The following is a 20,402-nucleotide window of genomic DNA, read 5'->3' on the forward strand; positions in this document are numbered from 1 at the left end:
TTTTATTTTTACGTTTGGGGAGAACAGCGTAGATAATACACATTATCAGCTGCGTCTGATAAATGATAACTGCTTATCAGGTTTATTGTCTGTGATAATAATATTTATTTCAATTTTTAAGTTTTTTAAGATTAATGGTTATGTCCTTTTACTGGTGGGAAGTGGAAATGTTAGATCCACTTTGCCTTGTTCAAAATGATTACTGAGGTGAAAGGTCCACGATATTAGCACTGAATGTAACAATAGATGATTAAAACACCAATGCATCAATTTCATTAAATATATAATATATACACTCGATAATAATATTCCTTCTAAATTTAGTACTACAACCTCAACCTTAGATTAATTATTCAGTTTTTTATTCTATGCTTCAACTGCAGTCTACAATAGTACTGTACCACTATCCGCTGCTGTATCTGTAAATATTTAATACTATATTATTATAATTAATATAAGATAATAACAAAAACAATGATAATGGTTTGTTTATAGGCTTAAACTCTAGTCATTCCATTAACAAATAACGACCAACCTTGTTGTGTTTGTGCGTTTATTAATATTGCTTACTGAAACAGTACAATGGTGAGTAAAATGTTTTATTTTAAGATACATTTTCTTATTTTAATTAGTGTTGGGTATCGAGAGGATTATAAATTAAATCTTATTAGTTTAAATAATGATTTAAGAACAAAATAAAATAAAATTTTTAATCCCTGTATAAATGTATCGCTGTATATTTGATACCTAATATCTTTATAGTGTTACTAAAAGTTTATTTAATAGGCGACACAATACCTCTATTTTAGGACGCGTATTTTTATGTAATAAAAAAGTCAAATTATGTAAATATTCATGTTCTTATTTTTGTCAAAATGTATAACAAAAAGTTTTGATTTAATATTTATCTTTAAAAATTTAATCATATAACAAATAAAAGTATTTATTGAATAAAAAAAACAAATTAATGAACAAGACTAATAACATATTAAAACAATGGTTTCAAGTTGAAACTATCAACTAATGAGCCGTAAAGCTTTTAAAAGTTAATTTTTTCATAATAATTTTAATTAATACAAATATATTTAACAAAATATAAATTAATTTATATCAATGTATTATAAAATACAATTATATTTATCTAATTAGGTGTAAGAAATTAAATAATAACCTAAAAATCAAAAAGAAAGTTTTTTGTTGAAGAAATAGCTGTTTGTAACTAAGACATGTGCTGTGAAGAGCAATAGGTAGATATCATATTTTTAAAAAAAGGTGTAAATTAACTGCACTAGAATAGTAGATTTGTTTAACAGAAATGGTAAATAGTTTACCTATTATTTTATCTCATGTATTACAATATTCTCAATTATAATTTATGACATATTGAATATAATATTTCACAATATTAATTTATTAATGTTATGATATCTGATAATTTTTAATCAAAATTCATAAATCTATATTCAATAAAATGATGTTTTTACATAAAATAAATGCCCATACTCATTTTTATTTAGGTTTAACTTATAGTTATGTACATTGTACATTTATATTTATAACTATTAACTACCTATTGATTTTATTGTTTATTTATTTATTGTAAATACATTTTACAATCTTTGATTTAATTTTACTATTAGCAAAATTTATGGTGAATGAGTTATGGTGGTAAATATTATTTTGTACTAATACAACATAAAAAAGGTCAATATTATAATAAAAGTCAAATATTATATTACTTTTGAATGTTACGATACCTCCTAAATAATTAATTTTATTACATTTTGCTGTATTTAGACATTTAGTATATTAGATATATTATCATTGTTGTTATTTATTGTCATGTTTAGTAGTATCCTCCTTTTTGAAGATAATTTTAATAGGGGTTCCGCATAAAAAAATATTATTTTGTTGTGTTCCGTGATTTCAAAAAGTTTAAGAAACGCTGATTTATCCAATTGGTCACGGTTATTTATGTTACAGTTGTCTTTTGATGTCTTCCTGTACCTATTGACATGATGGTATTTACTGTCTCTACTCACTAAACTTTATGGTATAAACCATAGAAAAATAATACCTGTTTATTAGTTTTCAGTTAATAGCTATTCAGAAATTTTTTTATCTGCTTACTACTCATTGCCTAGGTAACTTTCAATAATAATATAATTAAACATATCCCACACCCTGCCCATAAATTATTGTTTCTATACCAAAATTACAAGGCAAAAAATAAATAACAATGAATGATGTAACTAGTTTTTTAAAAAAACAACTAAAATAGATAAGTTGATGGATAATGATAGGTTTATTTTTTTTTTTTAATTCGGTGTAATACTAATTTACTGTATCAGACTATTAAATTGTAGTTAAAAGTTAATGTAAGATCTTATTTTTATTTATTTTTTTGTAAAGAAAATTAATCTGCCATAAATTATTTTATATTTTAATTATTATATAGGCAAATACCAATTAAATGTAAAGCCAATACCTATTCATTTTCAGGTAGAACTTTATAGGTAACCATGGTATACCCAGTAGGCGTATATAGAAATTAATTTCAGGGGGGGGGGTAGAAAAAATTTTGATTCTTAAATTCCAATAAATTATACAATCAAAATCAATGCCTGTACCAACCATACATTTCGATAGGCGTTTGACCCTTAGAATCCCACCTCCCTATGTATGCCACTGGGCATACCAATATACTTAATATAACTATTTCACGATAAATAATATTGGAATAATATAAATTATGTAGGTAGTATATATGGCCTTAATTAAAAGTTATTATGAATAAAATATTCTTAAATGTATTAAAATTAAGTTGAAGTTATTAATGAAGAATATATTTTTTGTATGGTACATAGTTATTAAATATTTTAAGGTTAATATAATCTTTTTTTTAATTTATAGGAATATAAATACAATACAAATTCTGATTATAAATATTCTGTGTCAGATTTAATGTTAACAATAGAACAACGTGATTTTTACGAAATAAATGGATATTTAGTAATTCCTAAACTAATACCTGATTATTTGTTAGACAGATGCTGGTAATGGTTTTTTTTTTAATTAAAATGTTTTACTGTGTATTAAATAAGCTATAGTATTATACTAATGTCTAATACAAATGTTGTTTGTGAAATAATAGCAACCGATTTGTAGACCTATGTCATGGAAAAGTTTCAAGGGATGGAATAACTATGATGAAAGATATATCCCGCATGAAAACCAGTGATCAAGGTGAATACTTATATGGTAAAGCACAGGACATTCTTTGGGATGAAGAATTTTATGAATATGCTAGATACCCAAAGGTACTATTCAAATAACAGGTTAGATAATCAAAAATGAAGTAATTATTTTAAACTTAGATGTTGGACTATATAGAAAGCTTTATTGGACCAAATGTTATGGCTATGCATTCAATGTTTATCAACAAACAACCAGATATTGGCACCAATAGCTCTCGCCACCCAGTTCATCAAGTACAAACTTATATTTTTGCATTTAAAATTTTAATATATGTACTGTGTGTGTTGGAAAGTAATAAGGAAAGATTACTAATTTTCTTTAAACAATAAAAAAATGGTCTGATTTTAGTTTTGACTGTAATTGTATTTTTTTTTCATAGCTTATTTAATATTAAAAATAAATATTAATATATCAGTTATTTAAATTTTGCTATAAAAATGATTTAAAGTATTGTTTTCTGTAAGATAATATAATAAAATTTTCCTAAAATTGACTAATTCCTTTTTATCTGTTTATTTTATATTGTATGAAATGTAGCAGGTATTAATTTATGTTCACTTTTTTAAGGATCTTCATTATTTTCCATTTCGTCCTGCCAACTTGATTGTAGCATCCTGGACAGCTTGTGTTCCAGTCACAGTAGACAATGGGTGTCTTTATGTGTTACCAGGAACACATACTGGGGATTTATATCCTCATAATTATCCAGAACCTAAAGATGTTAGTTCAGTTTTTTTATATTAAAAATCTATTATTTAAGTATTTATAGCTAATAATTATATTGGTTATATATTGAAAACAATGTTTATATAATAACAATGTTTTTCAGTTAAAAATGTACTGTTAATTTTTGTAGGGAGAAATAAATAAAATGTACCATGAAATGAAAACTAACAATAATCATAATAATCAAAAAAAAGTGTTTTTGGAAATGGAAAAAGGGGATACAGTTTTTTTCCATCCTCTATTGATTCATGGTTCAGGAATAAATAAAACTCAAGTATATATAATTTAATCTAAGTGTTTATGTTATTTATTTTTATTTAAAATTATATGTATATTTTAATTTTTTTTTTCCAGGGATTTCGTAAAGCAATTTCTGTTCATTATGCTTCATCCAACTGTTGTTATATTGACGTATCTGGTACAATTCAAGATAACATAAAAAATGAAGTATTAGATATATTGGCTAAAAGAGGATTAAAAGACGTTGATTACACAGTATGTAATTAATATTTTAGTCATAGTATAGGTTAAACATTAATTTTGCATTACATTTGATTTTTTTTTTAACAGTTGGTCTGGAAAAATCATTGTCGACTTATTCGCGGAGTCAGAGCAAATTTGTAGTAGTAAAATAAATTCTATTATTAAATTGAAATATTCAAATAAGGTTGTGGATTTTATGTTAGTACATGTTATGTTTACATAAACTAACTTCTATTATTAGTGGTAATCAATGGTGTATTAAAGTATATGTGGAGATATATGTAGTATAGGTAAAAACATTTATAAAGATATGTGAACAAATGAAAAAAATATCAATTTTATGAGTTTACAGTAAATAGTGTTCTATGACTATATTATTTTATATTATTTTACCACTTATGAAATGTACAATTTATTCATAAATATAGCTGTTTACTGTTATATTATAAGATAGCTCATTAAAAATATTTACAGTGGATAAAAATAAATTTATATTATTCACACATTTTATAAATAGATAGTGTGAATACTATTATTGAATTATTTAAAATTTAAGGTATAAGCAATATAAAAGTATGTTTTTTGAGTAATTTACCAGTGTAAGAAAAGTATAGTTTTATGATTAAATTCAATACTATTTTAATAATAATTATTATTATAATAGTTGGTTAATCACTACATTTTAATAAAATAAAACTGTTTCATTAATAATAATTGGTTTATAAATTGCTATCTTGCTATAAAAAAATTCAAATTGTTGGGCGTTAATATTTCAATTAATTCACTTAAGATATGGCTTATTATTTATTTATATAGTCCATTAAATAAGTATAGCTTTTGAAATAAAATTACTGAAAATGTATTTTAAATTCTTGGTCGTTTGTATCAACAAACATGCAAATTTTATGACCACACAGAATGTCATGGTTAAAAAAAATTAATTTTTGAATGTATTTAAAAGTTTAATAATGAACTTATAATCATATCATATTTTAGATAGGCTACTAAAGGTACACCATCGATAATATTATTTTTTAAAAGTACATGAAATTTTTTGAATTAATTTAAATCGACAATCGTTATGTTAATAACAATAAATCGTTTTATAATAATAATCGATTACCTGTTTCTATGACCAAAGTACTTACGGTTTTTTGTTTTTATGAAATCAATAAATACAGTGGAATACATACAACCTATAATAGTGAGGAGATTTAGGGGGTCGCATAACACTCGTAACCCTGTTTCACGAAATGTCATAAAATATATTTACTGGCATTTTATTGGAATTATTTAGGACTTGTAAATTATTTGATCGGGGTCGAGAGGTACAACTGTTTATTGTATTCCTATTCTATTACCCCTCCGAAAAAATCTCTTGTATCGGCTGTATCTGTATGCCATTATATATATCAACCTATTATAATATTATATATATATATATATTCATTAGATTCACACTATGGATGTCAGTCAATTTTGAACTTTTTATTCCTGAATTGTTAGCAATAGCCAATAGGTATATACAAATATTTTACTTTACATACACATAACCACTACTTTACGAACTTGCGTACCAACAATACGTCTTTTCCGCCGAGGCTGACATCGGATGCAGAATTCATTTGTACAAATGTCATAATGTTATCGATAAATGTAAATTGTATAATGTATGAGATATAACTTATAGGTAGGTACCCCATCATACAATCACAATGTTATTTGAAACGACAACTGCAACAGAAATGGATTATTTTTATTTTTGAATTTATACAGTATACATTGTAGTCACGTAGGTATTTTAATTTATATTGGTATTAGAACTCTATTAAATTCAAATGACGGTGGCATGTTCTCGGAAGTGTAGGGTAGAATCATTTCGGTGCAGATGCGTCATTTTATTATATCGTCGTGTACTTCTATTCGTGTACACTCGCAAGTACGAATAATATTTATTCTTATCGCGTATAGAAACCTAGGAAACGTCACCAGTTCATCACACTTACATCCGACGACACGTATATATTATGCGATAAGTTGCTGTTTGTTGAAAATAAACTTGACGCAGTTAAGGTCAATTATTGAGTGCAAGTTTATGGAGTGAGAACGACACACCTATACTTATATATATATATATATATTAAAGGTTGATAGATTATATTTTATAATGCACGATAACGACTTTATTAAAGTGTGCTGCAGCTAAGGTCTGCAGGGAAACCATCGAAGACGAGAACTTACAATAATTCCAATAAGAATTTATTAAGAAAAACTATTGTAACTTTATACAGGATTATAGTATTATAATAGAAAGTACGTTGCACGTATATTTACACCTGTTAACAGTGCTTCAATATACAATATAGGTACCACATGCATACAATTTTTTAATAAATATATTTTAAGTACTTAAAAAAGGTTCAGGACTCCAGTTATTATTGATCGTATGAGGTATAAGCATAATAAGTTTCCATACTATAAAAAACTAAGACACGAATGAATTGCAAAAGTAAGCAACTCGGACACGAACATTAACTTGCACACATGTATGAATAACGAAAAATAAAACTTTTTGCAAGTTTATAAAGTGAAGATAAATCAATTATTTTCTGTCTTTTATAGGTTTTAAGGTACAAAGCTAGAAATATATTGGCTTTATAATGGTATGTTTTTTCTAGTTCATTTTTATTTTTATATTTTGCTTGTTGAGGGAGTACTCAGAAATTTGAGACTATTTATTCAATTGAGATTAATTTCAAAAGATACTTAGTTGTTATTTTTGTTACTTTTTATTAGTCTCTTGCGAGGAAAAAATCTATTAGATATTCAAGTCAAATATTGTTAATAGAACATCAGCTTACAAACATTATTTTAAGCAAGTTCCTATTTGAAGTGTATTTCAAAAGATAAATTATTTATCCTTAGTTTAAAATTTATTATCATAATAATTAATTTTTTATGGGTACAACATCATTCACCATGCTTTATGAAAGTGAAGCGAGTAAAGTATTCAACAGTCAGTTTTTGTATTTTCCCATAGATATATTTAAACAATATATATAATTTAAATATGTTTACAATTTTCTCTGATTGTTAACATTACTTTTAATGAGCTTATCATATTGTGTTATATCTAATGATTGGAATACTTGATGATTACAGGCAATTTTAAATTTATTTATAACTTTTAACTGTAATTAAGTATTGGACATAACATAGGTAGTTTAAAAATTAATACACTTACATGGCTACATATAATAGGCCATATAGATATATAAAAATGTGAAACGAGTTTTGACTAAACTACTGGGCCGATTTCAATATAAGAGGATGCTTAAGCTTCTAGTTTTAATCACTGTAAGTTACTATAATATGGCAGTTCACACATGAATTTTGTTTAGGCTCATAAAAATCAATAAATATTTTTATTATACAAAGTTTTAATTGAGTTCAGTTAGGGAAAATAAAAATAAAAATTAGTATAGTTTATCCAATCTACTGTCTATTATATTACTACACGTTGGCTATTGGATTTTTTTAAAAATAAAATAACAATAAGAAATGATGACATTTATCGTTTATTATTCAAATGTCCAACAAATAGAAATGTCCTTATGCTTTGTAGTTTTTAATCAGTTATATAGATTAAAAAACAGCTTAACCTATTTTAAAAAAAGTTTCAGTGATCGTTTTTAGAGATATCAGAAAAGTTTAGAAAGTAGTTTAAACCAAGTTGAAAATTATACAAAGTGCTATGTACAATCCCCCATAGGCAGATTCCCCATCTCGGTCGAATTTGTAGCATGGTGATGAGGTACACCGATGCAATAAGAAAAGAAGTTTCGTGCAAATTTCAAAATTAGACTTGCGTGTTTGTATAGTTGGAAAGCTCATATTTGAAAAAAAATAAGCTATTGTAATTTTTACAATCAAATATAATATTAGCTTTTATTATAGAAGTATGCTGCATGGCGATACCTGTTGCTTGCCATTTTTTTGTATTTATTATTTTATATTTTTTTTTTTTTTTTTTTTTTTAAAGGAGAAGGATTTTATGTTAACATGTTAACATTAGCGTTGTATATTATATTCGTGTAAAATAAATTTAAAATTACAAGGGACATTGGACATGTATTCAATTATTATAGCCATGTTAGGGTTTTTAGAATGTAAAATAAATATAATAACAAAATAAAAATTTAGCACATTTATCAACTTACACGGTGTGTAAAACAAGTAAAAAATTAACCAGTTTTCTACAAACAATATTCAGAAAAATTTATTTGTTTGAAGACTTAATTTGAAAATAGATTTCAGATTTGAAATATTTATAGGAAAACGATTTTGCCTTGTTCTCATCTTTTTTTTTTCAATGGATGCAGTAAATGTTTCATCACGTATACAAATGGATCTGGTCCATAAAGCTTATTTCAATAAGCCATCTATAATTACTGTTCATTAATGAAAATAGTATACATAAATTAATAATTATTAATGTGTTTTTTTTTGTGTAATTTAAAATTTAAAAAATGCCTTTATCATAAAATAAATAATTATTTTAATTTTTTTTCAATTAAAATACAATTTAATATTTGTCGAATATGATTATAAATCATTTAATTGTACATGTTGTGTTGGTAATGAATAAAATTAAAAAAAATTTTATAAAATATTTTTTTTCAATTCATTTTTATGTATGCGTTGTAAACTATTTAATAAAATTGAAATACTTGATAAGTAAAATAGTTGATACTTTGAGTGTAACATACTAACATGTCTGGTTCAACAGTTTAATGACTTGCATTTTAGGGAGAAACTATTTTAATTTGTATATTATCTTAGTGTAAACATTTTAAAACGTTTTATATTTTAAATAATATAAAACTATATGAAATTAAAATATATTTTATTAAAGATAAATTATGTATGTTGTTTAATGAATATAGGTTTGTCATATATTTCATAGCTATATGACTCAGAATTGCCCGTTGCCGAATAATAATTTTTCGTTTTCATTAGATCATTAGAATAATCATATTTTATAGTTTTTATGTACGATTATAAGTAGATACCTATTAGATAAGTAATACATACTATATATAACATAGTTGATTAATTATAAAAAAAATTACTTTAATATATATGAGATTGTTATTAATGAAAATAGTTTTGGTCTATATAAAAATGTTGTAATTGACTTCATAAAATGTTTATCTTCGTATAAAAATTTTAAATGGCGACCCAGAATTTTTGTTGGATTTATTGTAACTTTTTATCGAAAACTAATAAAATAAAAATATATAGATATATATAATATTAAATATAATATATATGTGTAGTGTGTAGTATTTGTGTTGGTTTATAAATATAATTATTATAATAGATAGATAGGCGTCACTAATAAACTAATTAAAATTGTTAAAAAGATATGTAAATAAAGGTTAAATAAATTATGTGAAATAATTTTTTTAAATTGCAGCTTATTAAGACCACGTCATAAATGCATTTTCAATCCACGTACTAGTCGGCTTCGAAACTTCCAAAAGTCCTGAAATATGTGAAATATTTTTTAATTAAGTCATATTGTATAGTTATTACACATCAGTGATGTAGTCATAAATATTTTTTTGGGTATACACCTAAATTGAGAAATATGTAATGCGTGGGGGGCTCTGCTCCCCACACTCCCCGTATACTAATTAACTTAAATTTATCTATTATTATAAATATATTTAAATAAATAATAATAAATAATTTCATTATAGCAAATGTATTTATTTATAATTTAAAAAATTTTCCACTTTGTTTTTCTAATGGCTACATTTTCCTTGAACAGTTATCATCGGCCGATCTGTGCTGCAACAGCCAGCTTTTAATTCACATATTTGGTTGAGTTTCATATACTAAGAGGTGGCCCATTTATATTGATAAACATAAGATTTGTTATATTTTTTATTGTCAATTTAGATCTTAGATCTGAACATATTATGTTAACTAAATCCCCGTTCACATTCTGCTGTATAGAGTAACTAGCAATGTTTTTATAAGTATATTTAATTCCTGTATTTCTTCATTCATTGTATTATTATGAATAAAGTTTCTAATTCCTTGTACTAGTACAGATGTATTTAATAAAAATCTACGGTCCAATTGTAGTATTTTATTTTCCTCATGTCTTATACCTATATACCATATTGCCGTCGGCATAACTCATAATATTAATTTAATTTTAAATATTTGTTTTGACGTTTGGACAATTTTAAATTTTCCTATTTCTTATAATTTTATAATTAATCATAATTAATTATTCTAATACACCAATTCTCTTGGAGTTATGAGAATAAAAAAAAAAATGATTAGAAATGTTCAAATTATAAGTATATTATTAATAAATTGTGGTAATATGGTTATCATCCAAAAAGCTACGACCGTATACCCGCGTATTTGTTTTCTTTTCTTTCCTATACGCATTTAAGAATTTTAGCGTTTTGGGATACGCTGTATAACCGCGTATACCTTCCACTACACCACTGATACACATATATTATTACTTTAAAGTCCATGTCATTGAAACCTCTCCGACGTGCTATTTCTTTGACTTCAATAGCGATATTTTGTTGTGTCGTACCAGTTACATCTATATATTGGCATTCACAGGATGCGAAATGACAAGAAATTGCTTTTCTTGTTTCCTTTGTATAACAAATATATATGTATTCATAAAATTTAAATATATATTTACATAAATTGATGTTATTTAAGAAACACTGCGTTATTCAATAGTTACTTAATTAATGCAAGAATAGTAAATAATGATTTAGGATTTTTTTTTTTTAAATTTTAGTGTAGGTACAATATAGGTGTTTCCGTATTATAAAATATGGTAATATTAATAATAATAATGTATATAGAGAGATTTCATAATATTTTGCATGTACAGCTTTAAAAATATAAATACATACATATCATCATATACATACTTGTGACGTATTTGGTCCAGATCCGTGTATTAGTAATGGGTGAAAAAATACCGTGTCACCGGGATTCATATCCAAATATTTTTTTTCGTGACTATCGTAGCCGATAATCCCATGGAAACCTTTATTCACGCCACCCTTTTAAACGCAATAATGCATCAGAAAATATTTTTTTTTATTATATAAATGAATAATAATAATAATACAACAACCATAATATTTCTTACTTTCCATTCGGGATATTCGTGTGGAAGAAGTTTGCCCGGCTGTATATGCGAACCCGGCAATACAAACAGACACCCGTTAGCTTTTGTAACCGTTTGCATAGCTGTCCACGTAGCTACGATTCTGTCAGCTGGGCGAAAGGCAAAGTAATGTAAATCCTAAAATAAAGTTAAAAATAATAAAAGATAACAAAAACTATAAAAGGTATATAAGTTAAATTAATTACAAAATTTAATTAACGCGATGATAATACCATGTCACAACTCTTGACTTTTATGTTTTTTGACATGGAATTAAATACTCACTTCAATGCGGCTGAAAAAAATGTTCATTTGATTTTACCTTAATACTTAAAAATAATTTTAAGATTTTTTTATAAATTATAACGAATGTACGGTGTACCTATACTATTATATTAAAGTTGTAATTTATAACTATATAAGGTAAGTTTAGGCTTTAGTATGAGTATAATAAGACGCTACAAAGACGTAAAAATACTCGTAAAGCCTTAATAAAAAGTAAATATAATAATAATAAGTATTTATATTTTTTATAGAACAATAAAGTTTTTTAAGTTTATTGTTAATCAAATTAATTCCAATAAAATATATTTTAAAAATATATTATATGTAAAATCAATAATATAACATATTCTAAAGAGTGTGAGTGGATTTAACGAATTTAATGGTTGTTAGATCAAGGAGAAAATAAGCTTTTAGTCATAAATCAATGATTTAGATACATGGACATATAAAAAATAGTAATAAAGTCCAATAGTTCAGAAAACCAGAATGCGGAAAAGTAGAAATTTGATTATATTCTACTCAGTTTTTTACTTGAGAATATCTAAACTGATTCTCTGAAAACAAATACTTATAACGCATTTAAAAGACATTAATATAGGGTAAACTTTACTTAGAATTGTCTTTTCGAATCTAACGTATAATTAGTCTTTCTTCGATGTTTAGAAAAATCAAAATTAATATGAAGTGCGTGACGTGATTATATTTTTTACCTGATGCATTGGATGTCTCGAAGTCATCGAACCAGTATCTGGAGGTTTGTTTATTAACATTGAATGCATTGCCATTATATTATTTCCAGTGAAACATTGTACATAATCGAGTAACTATAAAAATAAGTAAATAGTTTATTTCTTTATTTTCAAAATACAATAAAATGATGTAGGTACCTACCCATTTAAAAACAAAAAAAATAATTGTCATGCATAACTAAAAGTTATCAGAAAAGTATAATATAAATAGGTAATAATGTCAAACATTTCATAGACTATTCATATTATAGCCGTTCAAGTTATTGGATAATTCAATTTTTTTAAATTTGATTTCTATTTACGTACTATGAATCTCTTAATAATTCTTTAATGTTATAATATGTTTTCTAAACTTTGACGATTTGGCTTAAAAACAAAATTGCTATATCTAGGTTCAATAATTGAATAATAACTAGAGTAAGTTAAAAGTAGATAACAGTATGATACTTAATATTTTAAATATTTATTGTTTTGAAAGTTAAACATAGTTATTCGTGGAATGTGGGAAATTTTGATGTCGAAATACAAATAGTTAGAAAGTTGGCTTTTACTTTTAGTTAAATAATTATTAAAAGTTACTTTGAAATCATTCATTGTCCATGAAAGATATTAACAATAAATTTTCGAAAAAATATTTTTTTAATTATAAAAGAGGCGAAAATTATTTTTATTTAGAAATAAAAACGTTGAACACAACTGATTAATTTATCACGTTTAATGCTTCAATACATTTTAATTTTGAGCAATGATGAGATTTAATTATAAAGGATTAGTTTGATATTATTATGAATGAAAAATAAACTCTGAAGAATAAATTATAAACTTCTAGAATTCAATTTATGATGATTGTATCGAAAAGATTATTTTTGATAATAAGTTAGATTTTAAGCTAGCTTAAGTATAATATTTTATATAGGGATATTATAATTTTTAAATGTTTTACTTATTTTCGTTTTTAATATATTAATATTTCGATCAATTATTTTTAAGTACCTACACATTTATACATTTTTCATGAAAAATAATAATAATAAGTTATGATAATAACTTGGCTATAATTTTTTTTACTAAACATTCGGAAAAATAAAAATAAATACTATATTTTACGTTATATTATATTATCAAGATAATTCAAGGTTAATCTAAATGTTGTATTAAATCACAATATTAATGAGTTTTAATGATAAAGTTGTTAGTACTATAACACCTACATAAGAATATATATATTTTTTTTAATATTAAAGTTTCTAAACACATTTTGTTTTACCACCGTGCGTTAAAAATACGCTTTTAAAGTAATTATATTATAATTTTATTTACTAATAATTTTTGGGACTCATTCAAACAGTATACAACATAAAAGAAAAAAACTTTGTAATTTTATTTTCAATATAATAAGAACATTTTTGTATACAAAGTACAAAACATAAACATCATTTTGCAACAATTTGTTTATTTTTAAATAAAACTTCTAATACGTTGATCAAATTTTGTTTGGCTAATTTGCTTATATACATTCTAAACGTGTTGATTATTTAACTGTTCGAGTTTACAAAAAATGGACATTATTTGGTCGGTAGTTTTTCATCGAATCATTATATTATTGGTATTTTATTATATTGTGCCGGCAATATGTTAAACACACTAGTCTTATTAATAGGGGTCGACCATATCGACACGGCGAAAATCATTACGTATCCGTTTTTATAGGCCGCAGGTAAAATTATAGTAATAATACTATAATAATACGACGCTCAATTTTTTCAATGTCCATCTAGCTCGAACACATATTATTATTATTTGACCAATTTGACCCCGAGTACCCACTAAAAGTATACCAACCACAATATCATTGGACACGATTCGTTCGAAGTATTAATATAATTACGTGTCTGTTGTCAACAAATAATAATAAAAAGTACAGTTAAACACTTGATAACAAAACAAAAATAGTAAATACATTATTGATTTTTCAAAGAAACGAGGGTTCCAAATTATTTTTATTCTGTAGTTAGAGTTGCCGTAAACTGACACACATTCGTATTATCGACGAAACGATATAATAACCACATTATAAACCAATATATGGGGAAATATGATAGGTATATAATATATTATATATATGTATTATATTATATGACCCGATCCTACGTTATTATATTCAATATTGACGATGAATTGACAATAATAATAATAAATAATCATAAAAACAGTTTCGAATAAATCATCTTATTTTTGCTTAGCGAGCTTAGACAAGTTAAATATTTGTTGTTTCAAATTTTCAATACTTATTTAACTATTTTCAATTATAGTTGGTAGGTACACTGTACATTATATTAATATATAATGGTGTAAGTAGTTATTTAATTTTTTTTTCATATATTATATATTTTTATACCTATTATATTATTATTAATATTATTGTATAAATTAATACTAAATGCAATGTAAATACCATTTTATATAAGAAAAGAAAGTGTGCGTATCACATATGTGTAATGTGTATATGTGTATAATACTACATGAATAAAAATACAACTAAGTTATTTACAATATCAGAACCTTTAAAAATTGTAATTCAATTATTTTTATTATAATGAAAAAATAAAATACTTGTGGGTGTAGAAAGTATTGTTCGAATACATCATCCCATAATATGTCTTGAATCTTATTAACGATACGCTCATTAGAAATTACTTCTTGATTTTTTTTAACTGATGATATATCTTTCATCACAGTTATTCCTCCTCGATTGATCTTATTTTCACATATATCGATGAATCTTTGTCTAAAAAGCAGAGTGAAAACAAAATTATTAAATTCTTCCACAGCGATGTATTTAAGTATATTTTTAATTAGCACTCCGATAATTTCTAGTATTATATATAATATGTAATGTTCTACAGCTCATAATTATTGCTGTTATAGGATATATATATATATTTTTTGATTTTAGTTTAAAATTTGTAAAATCTGTAAATATTTTTTTTACAATAATCACAAATCATGTTTAATAAAATAAATAAGTTAAATTGATAAGAAATGAAGACTTGAAAGAAGAGTCTATCCAGAGATGGAATTTTGTGATATGGAGTGGGGAAAGTTAGTCGATTAGTAGGTCACGATACCAGGTTCATTTTAAGCCTCTTCTGAAGTCACTAAGAATGAACGGACATTGCTAAGATCAGAGGGTTGTGATGGTTGTGGATATTGGAGCGTAGGCATTTGAATGTCTTGGTAACATTTCGTACTGCTATAGGATATTATTTAATTTAAAAATTTGAGCTGAATTCTAATTATGTCGTATGTATTGGCATACTTAATTTATGAAGTTAAGTACAGTAGTTATTAATTACTTGAATCGATCCAACAATGTTTTATGTATCAAGTGCTTAATGATAATAAATCCATTAATTTCGAAAAAATCCCTTTGTTCCGTTGATAGAATCCCATTGTTTGAAGATAACGTGTATTTGTAATTTTTTTGATATGACATGATTCTGTTAAAAAAATATAAAATGCATACAGACAATAAAATTTATAACAAACAATAAGTAGAATCCAAACATTTATGTTATTAAAAAACTAAAAGTATGATTAAATCATGCGCCAAAACTATTGAAATTTCAAACTTGAAAAAAAAAATAGCAAATTAATGCTTACGTTATTTATTGTAAGTACATGATAATTTAATGCTATTATACATACTTATTTATCATTTAAAATGCAAATATAAGTATTAGGTATTTTAATAAATATTTAATTAATGGTATTATCACATTAAAACTCACATCTGGGGCGTTTCTAATAATTGAAGAATAAAACTTGATAAATAAATGTAATTTGGTCGGGAAAAAATTGTAGTCTGTAACTATAGTTAAATATTTAAGATGGGACTAAAATTTAAAGTCGTTATGAACTACGAATAACGGTTAAGAGTGTCATATTTTTTCAAATTGTTATTTATGAAAACTGCATAAAACACGTAATTCTTAAGGTAAGAAAATCAATTATAAATGTACATAGAAATAAACATATATTATATACAATTTACTGATTTTAATTTTCACATAATATTGAGCAGAATGTACACTATTTTTTTCATGTCATCATATAAAAATATTCGTCTTGAAAACATAAAATGTTTTTTTTATGTACTTTTTAATGATAAAAGTCTAAAAAATTAAATAACATTTTTAACTCTGTATTTAATGTTAAACTATTATTACACGTTTTTATGACTCATCCTTATTCGTATTTGAAATAATTAAATCACTTTATAGTATAAACATTACTGTCGGTCGATCTTAATCAAAAAGATGGCTGATCTGGGTAACTGGTTATACAATAGTAATAATAAATACAAAACGTAGGTATAAGAGATAAAAAATGATATTAAAATAAGCTATACCTGCTTGATTAATTAAATAAAACCATGAACTTTAATATGTCGCTAGTTTTCAAATAGTTATATTTTCAATTCATATTTGTTCTTTGATTATATAGTAATAAAATAAATTGTCATAACAGTATAGAGTAATATTATATAGTGTACTTATAACTTATAAGTATGATAAAAAATGATTTGTGTTGAATGTAATAAACAATACACAATATCTTGAAGTATTCCAATAACGGATTTTTTTAAATTTAATTTAAAAATATTTTTATCAGACTTACTTACTGTCTATGTATTACATCCACACAGCTGACAAAAACACAATGTAGTAGACCTATTTTGAATGAAATCAAAAACTATATAGAGCATTTAAAATTAACTGAAAATGATGAATGATAATAATAATACGAGAAAAGTGAACTGTGAGATAAAGTCGTGATGAATACGTCCGAGAAAACAGGATACGATATACTAAACAACGCAAAAAGAATAGTACCACGAAAATGAAGGATAATTTAAACAAGACGGAAAATGTTTTAATTGATTTTTATGTCATATAGGCAGTGAAAAAGAAGAGAATATTATGTACAATTTAGATAGATATAACAAATACGTATATGTGTTAGTAATTTATTATTAATAATATTACTGAATACTGACATTAACTTTGGAAGTAGGTCGGTAATAGAACATTTTCTACGAAATATTAAAGTATAAAATTTGTATTGAAATTAAAATGATGTAAAACTCTGTTAAATTGTAATATTTGTTTGATCATAAAAAAAGCTTCAATGCATATTGCCCTTAATTTTATAAAAATATATGAAACAGAAAACCTGATAGTAACAAAATATACGTTTATATAGATAATAATTATTAATTTATTTAAAATTGCAGTAGGTCACTAATAAACTAATTGCGCATGCGTTTTATTATAATCCTTTTCTAATTTCTTTGTGCTGCATTAGACCACCTCATTAAGTTTACAAAACGCTAAGTCCATAGATTAAGCCTAGTCACGGTTAGTTTTGAATTCACGTATAACATATTTTTGATCCTAAACCCATCACAGATCGACTTAACAGGGACCGGAAGACTTGAAGAGGTTTATAAGAGAAAATGGTTAGCTTTTCATAATATTACTTTACGTTATTGGAATGTATTAGTCATTAATTTAACCGATTAACTACGTGCTTATTTTATTGATTTTCTTATTTTCTTATCAAGGATTTCAAAAAATTTTAACGTGTTCCTTGCATTTGAATAATGATTTTTGACGACGCTTGGTTTATACAGAAATTGTCAGGTTCTTATTAAAAGTTCAAATTTCGACGCAGCTTTTTCGCCATACTACTAAAGCAATTATTATTTCAAAGTGTTGTATATTTTGGCTTATAATTAAGAAGACGTTATATCTTTATGTGTAATCTCCGTTGACAAATGCGCGACATAACATATTTTACGTTTAGAATAATCAATTTATAGCTATCATAATTAATACTAGAGTATATTGATGCATTAAATAATTTAAAGGTAAAACTATCATCTAAAGCTCAAGTAGATTCATTTATTTTTTTAATTTTAAATTAAGTTATACGTTTTTAATATTGTAAATTTTTTTTTTTAAATTTAAAATACTCATAACTTTCTTCAAAATTGAAATATAAAAAAAAATCCAACGAAATTATATATTAAATACATATTTTCTCTAATCTTAATAATAACAGAGTAAAATGGATTATTCTAAGTTAGCTATGTAATGCGTAAGTAAAACGAAAACAACACTTGTGGATCTAACGTCCTTTTAACTCATAATGATAATTAATGATTCATAATATAAGAGATATTTGTTATTTGTAGTGTAAAGAAATGGCTTGTGTTAGTAAATTTCATTCTTACACGTTACAAGCAAGTAAGAAAAACTCTTGATAAATAGATCACTGGGTAAACTTTTACTTCTACATAATTCAAAACCATAAATAATAAACGATTTGTCAAAGTTAAATCGTCTTGTAAGAAATCCTCATTAGCCGGTGACATAAACTGTGATCATTTTCAAAAATAAAAATTATACGCACTATATTATTTTTATAACTTAATAGTAATATATATACATATACACATATTATATTGTTTTGATATTCGCAGAAGGTAGTAGCTATATCAGCTGTCTTGAGTAGATTTTGAAGTTGTAAACTTATTTTTAAAGCTTTATGATTTATGTATTTAATTATTAATTTGTAAGTAATACTGGTATTTATGTTTGTTTATGTACAATATTTAGTGGCGTATTTAGGGGCAGGCTATGAGACTAGAGCCTAGGGCGGCTTTTTCAGAAAGGCGGCTTATTTTTGAAACCAAGAGATAGGTACTTGGAAAAATTATTTTAATACATTTTATAAATTAATATGTTTTGATTATTGATATATGTGACATGTCGTTTAACAGGTTCATGTGAAACAAATTTATGAATATTCGCCTTATAGTCATTTGTCTTTTTTTTTTTGTAAATTTAGTTTCAAATTCTTGAAAGTATAATATCGCATAATCAACATGAAGTTTTTTATACGATTTTGCTATTGATATTATTTATGTTTACTATGATTATATATGATGATTTTTTAATTTCCATTGTTATGGAACTGTACAAGAATCAAATTGACAAGTAAAGAAAATTATTAGGCCAGCAGAAATGTGTATTTTTTACATTTGTTTATTCTAAAGATTTAATATAAATTATTTTAATAAAAATGTGCATACAAAAATTTATGAAAGGTTCAAACCAAATATTGTTGATTCCTTGGTACCACGAGGTAAGGATAGAAGCGCCAGAATAATTTAGCCTAAGGCCACCAAAAAGCTATAAATACGCCATTGATAATATTAGTATACAATTAAACAATTGATAGTTTTAACAAAATCTAGTCGTAAAAAATATTTAATATAGTAGGTAGAAAGCGTTGTAGTTCAAAACCATATGATAAGGTTTTCTGAACATCAAGTAAAGATAGAAAATAATAATAATAATTCTCGCTCAAATTCTTATTATCATAAAATATGTATATTAATCACTTTTTTTTTCACATATTAAAACTGAAAATGTTTATACATTATTGATGTGAACGAAAACTATTTCAAATTACGAAAAAGTAAGTACAGATTATTTAATAATACAATTTGGAGGAATATTGCTTATACTGTTCAGTTTTTCACTAAATTACTGTTAATTTAAAGCCACCATTGTGAGGCAAAACCGTTGGGCGTATGTTATAGGGAATTA

The 20,402-nt window shown here is 24.7% G+C and overlaps 2 protein-coding genes across 2 annotated transcripts; one reads left to right on the forward strand and one right to left on the reverse strand.

The window, feature by feature from the left end:
* Positions 1–127: 127 nt before the first annotated feature.
* On the forward strand, positions 128–4,839 carry LOC113552876 (phytanoyl-CoA dioxygenase, peroxisomal-like). The gene is made up of 9 exons (XM_026955869.1): positions 128–421; positions 496–585; positions 2,914–3,056; positions 3,155–3,320; positions 3,378–3,491; positions 3,826–3,978; positions 4,115–4,258; positions 4,339–4,479; positions 4,555–4,839. The coding sequence occupies exons 2-9, from the start codon at positions 583–585 to the stop codon at positions 4,606–4,608; spliced, it is 918 nt and encodes a 305-aa protein (XP_026811670.1). The 5' UTR covers positions 128–421; positions 496–582; the 3' UTR covers positions 4,609–4,839.
* A 5,029-nt stretch (positions 4,840–9,868) lies between these two features.
* LOC113553970 (phytanoyl-CoA dioxygenase, peroxisomal-like) lies at positions 9,869–16,219 on the reverse strand. The gene is made up of 7 exons (XM_026957583.1): positions 16,080–16,219; positions 15,337–15,511; positions 12,685–12,798; positions 11,672–11,827; positions 11,448–11,582; positions 11,019–11,159; positions 9,869–10,015 (listed from the first exon to the last, which is right to left on the reverse strand). The coding sequence occupies exons 1-7, from the start codon at positions 16,217–16,219 to the stop codon at positions 9,962–9,964; spliced, it is 915 nt and encodes a 304-aa protein (XP_026813384.1). The 3' UTR covers positions 9,869–9,961.
* Positions 16,220–20,402: the final 4,183 nt, after the last annotated feature.

Source organism: Rhopalosiphum maidis, chromosome 2, assembly GCF_003676215.2.
Source record: "Rhopalosiphum maidis isolate BTI-1 chromosome 2, ASM367621v3, whole genome shotgun sequence".
In the NCBI taxonomy this organism is placed as follows: Eukaryota; Metazoa; Arthropoda; class Insecta; order Hemiptera; family Aphididae; genus Rhopalosiphum; species Rhopalosiphum maidis.